The sequence below is a fragment of the Pyxicephalus adspersus genome, chromosome 12 (genome assembly GCF_032062135.1).
Source record: "Pyxicephalus adspersus chromosome 12, UCB_Pads_2.0, whole genome shotgun sequence".
NCBI lineage: Eukaryota > Metazoa > Chordata > Amphibia > Anura > Pyxicephalidae > Pyxicephalus > Pyxicephalus adspersus.
The window spans coordinates 29,329,368-29,341,445 of record NC_092869.1 but is presented as its reverse complement, the minus strand read 5'-3'; the positions used below and the strand labels follow the sequence as shown (position 1 = coordinate 29,341,445).

The 12,078-nt window shown below is 39.3% G+C and overlaps 1 protein-coding gene across 1 annotated transcript; it reads left to right on the top strand.

Annotated features, from left to right (window-relative positions):
- The first annotated feature begins 4,126 nt into the window (after positions 1-4,126).
- On the top strand, positions 4,127-11,623 carry DACT1 (dishevelled binding antagonist of beta catenin 1). The gene is made up of 4 exons (XM_072428194.1): positions 4,127-4,603; positions 6,724-6,856; positions 8,197-8,352; positions 9,062-11,623. Exons 1-4 carry the CDS (start codon positions 4,331-4,333, stop codon positions 10,936-10,938), a joined length of 2,439 nt encoding a protein of 812 aa, XP_072284295.1. The 5' UTR covers positions 4,127-4,330; the 3' UTR covers positions 10,939-11,623.
- The last annotated feature ends 455 nt before the right edge of the window (positions 11,624-12,078 follow it).

Genomic DNA, 12,078 nt, shown 5'->3' with positions numbered 1-12,078 from the left:
GGAACCCCGCAGCGCTCTCTCTCCCTTCACTTCCATTACAACTGCTCGTCATCCATCGTTCGTGGATCTCCCAGGACGGTCGTTCGGACGATGGACAACAAGCGCTATACACACGTAAGATTACCGTCCGATATTGGCTCTGAGCCGATTATCGGATGAGAACAATTGCACGTGTTTAAGTAGCCTTTGTCGTGCAGGTGTCATTTGCTGCACTACTTGCAAGGGATAATGGCCCATCCCCAGTCCTCTAGCATTAACCATAAAGCAATTGAACTGCAGCTCATGCAGTTGGAACATATTCCTATTTAAGTCAACAGAAGAAGCTACCCACTCCACAGTGTTGCTTCCAGGAACCATGCCAAAGACCACCAAGTGTGAATGCAATAAAATTCCCAACCGTTCCCATATGGATTAATGGCAGGTGTTGGGAGCACTACTGAGGTTTGATGCAGATATGAAATATGCTTTAAGTACTGCAGTAAGCCTTTCATTCTTGATGATCTACTCTTGGAGGGATGCTAGGTGGACCATAGTGTTTCCGATTACAGCATTTTAAATTATCACGTGTTAATGAATGGATTGTCCCATTTAGGATCTCACTTTCAATTTCTTTTAGTAAAATAGAGGCTTCCATTAAAAAAATAAAAAGCAAGACAATTTATCTTACTCCAAGAAACCACGTAAACTATCTGCCCAATGATATATATACAGTATATTGTGTGTCACTCATTATTGGTATGTGACACATTGCAAGGTATTACATTAACAGAAAGGATAAAAATACTTGCTGGGTGTGCTAATCTTTTCAACTGACATCATTAACTGGAATTCAGAGTTGTTAGAATGACACTTATTTATTTTGAAGATTATTTAAGAGACAAATGGGGGCTGTTGATGAACAAAGTTCAACTACTTAGAAGGCTGTATCAGGCAAATACAACTTTGTAAAGTTGTATTTGCACATCTGTTGGAATCTGATCAGCCGTAGTAGCAATGTGTACATTCACAAGAGTCATTTTAAATAGAAAGTATAGAATGATTTTAGTGAGTATAAAGTTTGCAGTGATGTTATACTTTATACCTAAGGGCTTAAGTTTATTCTGCTTATATTTCACCTTTCTTTGCCTCCCTCTCTCACCTTATAAAATACTAATGATTTTTCATTAAAAAAACCTTTCTGCTTTATATTTTTGCTTTCCTTTGCAATTCAGGTGTATCATGACAGGTGAATGGGTTGGCAGGGTCATGTATATAGCTTTCAAAAATCTTCACAAAACTCTGATTAATCTCTCCTCCCAAAAGTTCTTAGCCCTGATTCAAGATGGGCTGGCCAATGGAATAGTTGTGCAAATAGGAAATGCCTTGATGAGTAAATGTCAGTCTAGATAAGAGGATGTTTCTAGACAGGCTGCATTTGAATGGACACTGCCCAAGGCAACGCCTACAGGTGAGTTGCAATGTTTGAAAGAACTGATATCCAGTAATCTGAAAAGGTGGACCAGGAATTGTCTGAAATTTCCAACCAGAGTTCCAAGGCACCCAAAAGCCTAATCAGAAATAGTTAATGAAGAGTCTGAGCAAAGGAGAGTTTTTCTGGCAAAGTATAATATTGTATTGAATAATACATCTCATATAACAATACAAAAATTCTCATCAAGTAGACCACACTAAGGTTGTGGTCTTGAGAGACAATCATAGCAATTTAGGCCCAAGGGGGGCACTATACAATATATGATGTAACATTGTAAAGATAGGTGCAGCTGTATATTGTACTTATAAGTGGATATTTGCTTGTGTGGACCCGATGCGCTTCGCCCTATAGGCTTCCTCGGGGGTAGCGGTGAATAAGCGGCATGTTATACAAGTAGTTAAAATAGACTATACGTTTTCAAACCCCTATCCTTATCCAGAGATAACTAGGGGTTCCTTGAGCTGTGGCTGAATAATCTCCCATTTGATGGTGCCTGCATGGTTATGGGAACAATGCCACTTGGCAGAGCTAGCTGAAGGACACTTGTATGGATTTGTAGCATTCTGACCACCACTCCAAGGCTTGGGCTCCTTCCCCTGACCACCAATGTATGATACACTTTTCTCACTGATCCCCGATTAATTATATTGTGAAAACTGAAAAAATTGTATTAATTTATTGATGCCTGCACAGTCTTGGGGCCATCAGCACTAGTATAGCCAGCAGTATGACACGAATGGTGTTTTTACGTGTTAGTCTAACCCATCACTGCAGGGAGAGAGGATATTCTTTCCATTGGCCACGATTACCCCTACCTCCTCAAAAATGTGTTTAAAAGAAGTTCCCCAAGACTTGAAAATGACTTTAAGGGTTCCTCATGACTAAAAAGGTTGAGAAAGGCTATCGTACAAGTAATTTTTTACAGTTAATGTTTCAGCAAGGGCAAAGGGGTACATTTAAAATTGACCTAGCACTTGACATGCAACGTCTATTCTAGGCAACGCAATGAATTGCAATAGCATCTTCTTTAGGCTGTTGGCAACCCATCCAATAATCAAGCATATACTGGCTCTTTATTGGCATCTATTACAAAGGGGTCTTTGCTGTCCATATTAGTGTCTTCACAGAAGGGGGTGATGGAGAGAAGCAATAGGACCTGTATGGACACTCATGGTGCAAAGTCTGCTTGTATTCCTAAAAAGAAATCTAAGTACCACTGTATCAGCGCTGTAAGATATTAAGGGAGTGGCTGAGTTAATAAATTCCAAAGATATGGGTGCAGCCCTGATGCTCTGTCTTGAAGGCATTAACACGTTTTAATCATCAGTAAACATTATTTGCCATGCAAAAAGCCTTTAAATAAACATGTTTTATAAAGAATAATCATCGGACCCGTCATTGTCAATGAATCACACCATGGCTGTCTCTGAAGTGTGAAAACTGGCAGAAATGAGATCAGTATGCAAATCTAAGAGCACTTCAGCTATTATAATAATAACTATTAATTTCCATTTTATCTTGTCAGAGCTAAATTCTGCATTATGTAATGTCATGAGTAATTAATCTGATTATGGCTCTGTAACAAGTCAATTTTTATTCATTCAATATATGATGGAAATGTGGGGGGTGAAGAGGTATGAGCTGTCTTTGGTCCATGAGGTTAGGGGCTCCCATGTGTGACCCCCCATTTTACTTACTGCTTATATTAGTTTAGTATAGGATAAAATCATATTTTCTTTTATTTGCTGTTGTATTCCCCAGTAGTAGATTAAAGTCATTGGCTGACTATGCATACTGAAATTATGGGGCAATTTCAACCACTTAACAGTCAGTGATCTCAATAATGATCACAGTAATCAAGACAATCCACTGTTATTAAACTCAAGTACTTTTAGTTTACTACTTACTTTAGAAAGCAGTCACAGCCTGCTGTGTTCATTAACAACAAAGCCACGCATGAAGCTGAGCCAGTTGTTACTGTATACAGGGGCAGAAGTCATGTTGGTTGGGAGTCTTTAGGGGTAGAACTACCATAAAATTTCTCCTTACTTTTTTTTCTGAGGACAACTCTGAAAATGTTTCTTTATGTTATTGGTAACAAGGATCACCTCTATAAATAAAGGGATGGATCTCCCAGGTGGGGACACGGATAGCAATAAAAATTCCAACCTTTGCATGTTTTTAACATGTTCTTACTAGGAACATCAAACTGTAACTATGGTGGGGACATCAGACAGTGACTATGGTAAGGACATCAGACTGACTATGGTAGGGTCATTAGACTGTGAATATGTTAGGACATATATGGACATATATGGTCAGTGACATTGGTAGGGATACCAGACTAAGACTATAGTGGGGGCATTAGAGTTTGAGCTCCTTGAGAGGGACACTTAGCAGCATCAATAATAAAACAAAAATAAAAAATGAACATTTTTCCTAGAAATAAAGTGGAATCCTTCGCTGTGTTCTGCATTCACACCTGATTACATCGTATCTTTCCTCTGATCCCTACAAATGACATTTTCTCCTCTGCCTCCAGCACATCTTTGGCAGCCTGAGGTCTGGATGGTGGGCGGGGTCTTGTGACGTCACAGCTGGGATTACTTAGCTGGACTTGGTCTCCGGGCTGCACAGTGATAGTTAGTCGGAGAAGGTGAGAGCCCTGCAGGGCTGTCAGGGGCAGATCGGGGCAGTCAGGGGCATTTCGGGGCTGGAGATCCCCTGTGTAAATCTGTGATTATGCTGCAGACCCGGCGCTGACCGCCACTGTTGGGAGTTTGGAGACCTTGTTAGTGTTTGGTCCATGTTGGAGGCACATTTTGGGGATCGCACGGAGCAGCGAATGTTGTAGTTAGGATGAAGCCGCTCCTATCCTCATCGGAGCCCGCACAGGAGACTTCTCCCCGGCGCAAGGACAAGGCGGAGGACTCTGAACGCCACCGGACCCGGGAGCGCCTGGAAGCCACATTGGCCGGGCTGGGGGAGCTGGCATATCTGCGGCACCGGCAGGAGATCCTGGTGAAAGCAGCCCTCAGCCCTTGTACTGACTCTGCAGGGAAAGGTGACAACCCCAGGAGCCTGGAGGAACGATTCCTGGAGGAAAATATTCTGCTGCTCAAAAAACAATTGGTATGTAGTCACCCAGATGGAGATAGTAGGACTTTCCATAGCTTCCTATTCATCTACAACAAATTCAGATCATTTCAAGGGGCAGCTTGCTGCTGGTTATCAGAGACAACCCAGCATTATAGTCATTTCTTAATTCAGATCTGATCTTATTAATGCGGAACCTTTATAAAGTCACAATTCCATGCTGTAGTTGTCTCCAAGTTGTGTATATGTTAAAGTGCATTTTTAATGTACAGCGCTACATAATATGTCAGTGCTATATTAATCCTGCTTGATAATAATTGTCAGGATACAATACACGTGCGATTTTAAGTCTGAAATGTAGCGATCGCTTTGTTTGCATCACATTGATATCTATGGGACATAGGAGGTCATAGTGATCTGCCTTCTATAGTCTGCAGCCCCGGCTTATGGCAGATATTATTTCTAAAAAATCCATTCTGTAGGCTGGAATGGGGTACAAAGACGATGCTTATTTTTGAGTTTTTTGAGTGATTTCGTATTTCTTAGCAATACGTGACAAGGATCTGACTGTAGTACCAACTGGATTTTTTTATTGGAATTTTTGATCTTTGGTGATTGCATGTACTCCTAAAAGAATGGTTTTGGTATATTTACCATCGGTGATGGTTTTTCAGCTAAAGTGTTTTTGTTAGGTATTTGAACCAGGTGAGCTGTTTTTGACTTTTTTATGTATAGTATAATAGTATAGGATTGTATTCTGGCAGCTGATGGGGGAAGGGGGCTAAAGGACAGTTGAGCATTAACTGTAATTTATTCATTCGGGGGTCTACTAGTGTACTTGGGGTCTTAACTGCAGGTATTTCAAGTGAAACAAAGAGCCTTGTGCTGTTACACGTATTGGTCTCATTGCTGAGGCCAGGCTTCTCAATGACCCTCTATCCCCAGCTGATCCTTTCAGTTGTCCCCCATGTAATCCAGAGGTTAGCCTGACGCCCAGCAGTCCTACCCTGAGAGCTGCTCACCCTGGCCAGCTTCCCTTTCTGTAATATGACCGTTTGGGGATTTGTAGCCAAAGGCGTAATGCCTGCAGATGGACTTAAAAAAAAAAAAAAAAATGTCACACAATGGAAGACTTTTTGAAAATTTCATTGAAAAATTTAAATAATGGATTTGAAGATATTTAGGCAAAAAAAAAAAAAAAAAAAATAGAACTAAGTCCTTTGGAACCAAATGGTGAATAATTTGTGGCCACTAGAGGAGGCCATTGGGGCATTGTAGAAGCTGGGCTCCTCTGATCTCTTCACTGAGAACATCCTTCAAGCCCTAGGCAACTCACTTTATTTTCAATAGGCTTCTATGTCAGCCGAGCTCATAGCCAATACAAAGGACTACCCCATACTTGCCAACCAATTAACTTCTCCGTCTAGAGCACATAGCTATTGATTGACCTGTCACCAGGTACAATCTATGGTGCGTCACCCTCCCCCAACAAGACATTTCCGATACGGTTAAAAATGAGATTATCCTACAACATGCTTTGTTTCTTAGATAGCATTTATTAAAATAATCCATATTTAGAACAAGCTAGAAGTAACCGTAGCTGATGTTTGCACATTAACCGGGTATATGCTGCATTGTAGTTTGCTTTGTTGTATTTAGATAATAATGTTATTATTATAATACAGGATTTATATAGCGCCAACATATTATGCAGAGCTGTACTTTAGATATGACCTATAGATCATATAAAACTAATTTTCCAAATACAATCTATATCATGATAAAATTTAATACCTGTCAAATAAAAGTACATTTTTATATTTAAAAATCCTTCTCTTTTTACATGTAATTGATTTTATAAGCAGCCACTATGTCCTATAGCTCAATAAAATATATCTTGCATATAGTTGTGTTGAAAAACCATAAACAGCAATAACACAATACAGTCACAAAAGGTTTCATTGCTTTATATTTTATGTATTCAGTTATTTTGTTTATAAGTATTATTTGAGCAATTCTATATTTTTATGTTTTTTTTTATTAGTTGTTAAATGTTTATATTTTTTTATTAGCTATATGTTTATATTTTCTTTTATATGTACGAATGTATTTTGAAATTGTCTCAAGCAAATCCTAATAAATACATTCTCTTCTAGAACTGTTTACGAAAGCGGGATGCCGGTCTGTTAAGTCAGCTGCATGAACTGGACAAGCAGATTAATGACCTGAAGATCGATGTTGAGAAGACGGCTGAGGAACATCTTGAAACGGACAGCCGGCCCAGTTCAGGTAAGCTGATACTCTTGCGTGGAAATCTGCGTTTCTAAAGGAAATTCCTTAAGAATCCTTTGTCTGCAAATTTGTTTTTTTCTGCCTTTAAGTTGGTTCGAAATCAAGCCTTAAGATGGTTGTTCAGTTGTGTGACATGTTGTTTTACCTTAAGTTAAGAGCAATAGGGACGCACAGAAATGATTACTTGTGTGTGTATCTGCATTTGCATTTTGCTTTGTTGACTAAAGTTGACCATTTATGATGACCTCGGACTTTAGTGAGATTAATGTATCACCTAAAATGTGCATGCAATTTATTGTGTCCTGAGAGAAATCCATCTAGGAGGTTTTTCCCTGCCTTGGCCAATCTCTTGGTGAATATGAATAATACAGAATTTTAGCTTGGATTTATCCACAGTAGGTTGCTCCTTGTAGCAGACCAAAGCAAACAGCCAGTTTTTTTTCTTGGATGGTTATGCATTGTATTTCCGGTCATCAAAAGAAATACTGTATACATCTCCTGTATGAGTTTGAGTTCAAAACCAGGTTTGGACCAGTTAAGAAAATGTTCTGCAGAAAGAGGTAATTATGTCAATGGTGTGTTGATTCTGCTGACAAAGTTTGTATGCCTACCACCTCCATGGATGGAAACTTGGCAGTGGTACCTTTGTTATCCGGGTGGCTGGCACTGCCTTGGTTCTAGGGTTTACTTTCCTTGGAAAGTTTTATGTTTGCAGAAAAACCTCAAATTTAAGGTTTTACTTGATGTTCAGACACCCATATTAGGTTTTGATTTCACTTGGTGTCTGGATGCATTATTATTGGAAATTGGTAGCGTTAGAACTAATGAGATTGGCTTTTTGATGGGAATGATTTTCATGACTCCGGAAACGGGGCTTCTCTGGAATGAACACCAGTTGTAGGAGTCACCAGGGCCAAATGCCATTGCTTGATGGTGCCACAGTGCCAATATGTTGCCACAAAGGTCCTTGGAACTTGAATTTTTTTTCTGGCAGCTGCACAGACCTAATAGAAATGATGGTATAGTTCATTCCAGGATGTTTATAGGTAGGACTGTGGACTGGTTCAGTTTATATTAACTAGTGCCTTGTATGCTGACAAGGAGGAGATTAACAACTCAAACAAAACTCTAAACATTCTTAGACTTTTCTAGTTTGCTAGAACTGTTGTAAATTTTAAACAAAAGGCAATTAGTTGTTATCTATTGACTTAGATATGATGTGGAATCTTTTTACACTTTGAATGTCTGATAATGAAGCACTTTTAATGTATTCTTTTGTTCTGTGCATTTGTACATCTGCAATGGATTTGTTGTCTAAGAATGTATTTTATTTTTAGGATTTTACGAGCTGAGTGATGGGACATCAGGATCTCTTTCCAATTCCTCCAACTCTGTGTTCAGCGAGTGTTTATCCAGCTGTCAGTCCAGCACCTGCTTTTGCAGCCCTCTAGAAGCATCAATAAATCTTACAGATGGTCAGCCAAGATCAGCAGGTAGGGTTATTTTTCAATATTGTTTTTTCTTTACTTTTTGAACAAGAACATCCGCTAGCTTCCCATAGCTCCAGAGTCAAGCTGGTAAGATATTCAACTTCTGGTAGCTACCAAGAGATGAATTATATGGATTGAGTTTTGAAGATGTTTTTGTGTGTTTTTTGTTATGGTGCAAAATATTTGATATGAGCACAAATTTGCTGGTGTATTTGGAAAAAACTGTTGATCTATGAAAATGTTGCATTTGCTTTTTCTGCAACTGTTGACAATCAAAGCTATTAGCAAGACAAAAACATTGTAAACCAATATTGCTTCCCAGAATAAATTTGTTTTTAACTTGGACAATTGAACACTCTTGGTTTCAAAGAGGTCACCCCCTGGTAGTCTAGTAAAAGGGTTTCCCAAACTACTTAATTTAAGCACAAATATAAAGCTGTGTGTTAAAGATCAGATCATACTGGGTACATTTAAGCTCCATTGGTTACTGTCCGGTTTCAGCTTGCCAGTTCATAAAGCTTAAACATTTAGGAAAAAGACTATATGTACAGAGTGAATATAACAAGGCAAAACGGGTCATTAAACAGATAATGGTGTATATTGTATGAACTGTAACTTTTGGACTGAACTGTTACTAACTTTACACATCTTGCTTATTCCAAAATGTCCGTACTTCCTCATATTAATCCTTTTTGTCTGATAATTTTTTTAGATGACTTCTTTGAATGGTTGGATTACAGAGAAGGCCAGTGTGAAAGTACAGGCACCGTAAGACGCTCTTTCTCTGCACCTCATTCTAATACCGCGGAAGTTGTAGCTGATGTTCATCCAAAGTACCAGTGTGATCTGGTCTCCAAAAATGGAAATGATGTCTACCGATACCCAAGCCCTCTTCATGCAGTGGCTGTGCAAAGCCCTATGTTTTTGTTGTCGATGATGGGCAATATGAAGGTGGAGGAGGAGGAGGAAGTGGGAGCCAATATGAATGACTGCTTAGTGCCTGAACTTGACACATTCAAACCCGAAGACTCTTTGTTGCAACAGAGTAGTCCCTGCTCTGTTCCTTTTTCTTCCAGTAAAAAATTGGATGGGTATATTTTAAGTGTCATACAGAAAAAAGCACACCCTGTAAGGACTAACAAACCTCGAACAAGTGTAAATGTGGACCCAGCAAAAGGCATTTTACGACATGGGAGTATGTGTGTCAAACAGACTGGTGGCATCACTCATAATAGCACCACTAACATGAAGAATTTAAAACAGCAGTGTTTACATTCCTCTGGAATAACCTCTGTGGATAATGGCACTTACCCTGCTCTAAAACAGTGTTTGAAAGAGACTCAAATCGAGCAGCCGGAGGGTAAAAAAGTGCCATTGACCTCCAGCTACCAGCCAAGTAACATTAATGAACTACAAAGCCAAAACAACTCACGGAACATTGCGAAGTCTGTCCCTCAAAATATTGGACGGGGCCCTGGGGTTGGCACATCAAACATTCAAAAGGAACTGCATGTAAACCCCAGCCCAGGTGCCAATCATTTTTCCAATATGAACAGTCCTCTTTGTAACGAGTCTCCCAAGGGAGCACATAAAGTTTCCCAACTTCCTCAGGAAGTTAAAATTGTACAACCACCAAAAAGGATTTCACCCAAAAACACCATTAACATTTATCATACATCGTCTCATGATGAGAGGCCATCACTTGACTTCAAGAGTGAAGGGTCTTCTTCTCAGAGCCTGGATGAAGGACTTTTGGTAAATGCACATTATATACCAGCCCAACAACAGGGCGTTAAACTTCATAAGTCAACCAAAAATGTGAAGATTGTAAAGAGCTCAACGTTAAAACACAGATCCAATGTTCAACATGTTATAGAGAATGGCTCTCAGACATTGAAAGAAAAAAGCAAGGTCGTAACTAAAAAATGTCGTTTTCCTGATGACTTGGATACAAATAAAAAAGCAAGAAAGATCTCTCCAAGAACGAAGAAGGTTGTAGAAAGTGGTATTGTGGGTAAAAATGCCGGAGCTAGCAAACCTGCTAGTAAACCTCATGGACATGCAAAGGATGTAGTATTGGCCAAACCAAGGCACAAGAGGGGTGATTACCGTAGGTGGAAGTCATCAGCTGAAATCTCCTATGAGGAGGCGTTGCGGAGGGCAAGGCGGCGACACCAAAGGGAAATGGTTGGACTTTACTCGCAGGTGCCTCTGCCCTATGCCAGCCCATACGCTTACATTGCAAGTGACTCTGAGTATTCTGCAGAATGTGAGTCTCTGTTTCATTCCACTGTTGTAGACACCAGTGAAGATGAACAGAGCAACTATACAACAAACTGTTTTGGAGATAGCGAATCTAGTTTGAGCGAGGTTGAATTTGTTGGAGAAAGCACAACGTCAAGTGACACTGATGAAAGTGGTGGACTTATCTGGTCGCAGTTCGTTCATACCCTTCCCATGCAAACGCCCACAGCTGCTGCTCTTCAAACAACAGCCAAAGCTTTTGTCAAAATTAAAGCCTCTCACAACCTGAAGAAGAAGATTCTTCGCTTTCGATCTGGGTCACTAAAGTTAATGACAACAGTTTGAAACATCAAATGTTTTCCTACTGTCCCTGACCCTTGTTGTCTCTGTAAATAAAGCTGTACCATTTGTGCAAATATTTAAAGTTTACAGTAACTTATGTGGACTTCTAAAAAAAAAACTTTTCTCTTCTTGTACTGCCTAAATTCTGAGACCTGGTGCAGACCCTGAAACCATTAGTCGACTTTTAAGCAAACTCTGAGAACTTTCCTAAGTACCATTTTGACAAGTCTTGACAAAAGGCCCCCAGCATCCATCAAATTGATTACTCTTTCCAGATTATTCATAAATCTTATTTTTGTTCTTCAGTTCTAGTATGCTATCTTAACATTCCATCTAAATTGGCACCTTGTTCTGTTTGACAGAAGTATTTACACATTTGTGTTTGCAGCTTTCTAACGACTCCTCATTTTCACTTAAAGATTGTTTTTTTTATTCTGGTGATACAAACTTGACAAACTTGGTGGTTGAGTGTTTCACAGATGCACTTGGAGCTTAAAGGCAGGGTCACTTTCATCAAACATTATGCATGGATAGTATTGGTTTCCATACGCTTTGTACTATGGCTTTCATGTATACTATAATCACTTGTATTTTATAAATTTTGTAAATTATATAACACATTTTACATGGTTATAAACTATCTGCTTTAATGCTGTTTAAATTTATTAAACTGGAAAAGAAAAACGTACTTGGTTGTCAGCCTTTTCTTTTTTTCTGTATTGAGAGTTATTTTAAGACTGGCCAACACTGGATAACACTAGAGACCAACTAAAAGTAAAAGTGAACAAGACAAATTGTAATAGCAATGCAGTTAAGTCATTGACAGACAGCATATAGAGGTAAACCGGTGGACAGGATACTTATTTTATGGGCCAAATATGCTGTATACTGCACTGTAATTCATGTTCTCTCCTTTATGAATTCAGCAGCTGTGCGCATTCCCAGCCATCACTGCATTAGGGTAGAAACCATGCGTCTGCATCAGGAAAAAACAGGTATCAGGTAAAACCTGTAGTTCACAGGAAGTAGGTGGTGAGCATTTAGCAACCCCAATCAACAAAATGGCTTGGACTTTTTTTAAAAGGTTGTTGGATTTTACATTAATTAACACTTTGAGAGTCTGTCCTGTTTACTTTTGCGTTT

Bases quoted from the DNA above. Each gene is read 5' to 3' on its own strand.
- DACT1 (XM_072428194.1), top strand. From the start codon at position 4,331: ATGAAGCCGCTCCTATCCTCATCGGAGCCCGCACAGGAGACTTCTCCC. The intron at 6,857-8,196 runs GTAAGCTGATAC...TTTTATTTTTAG, and splicing joins GGACAGCCGGCCCAGTTCAG to GATTTTACGAGCTGAGTGAT. The intron at 8,353-9,061 runs GTAGGGTTATTT...TAATTTTTTTAG, and splicing joins TGGTCAGCCAAGATCAGCAG to ATGACTTCTTTGAATGGTTG.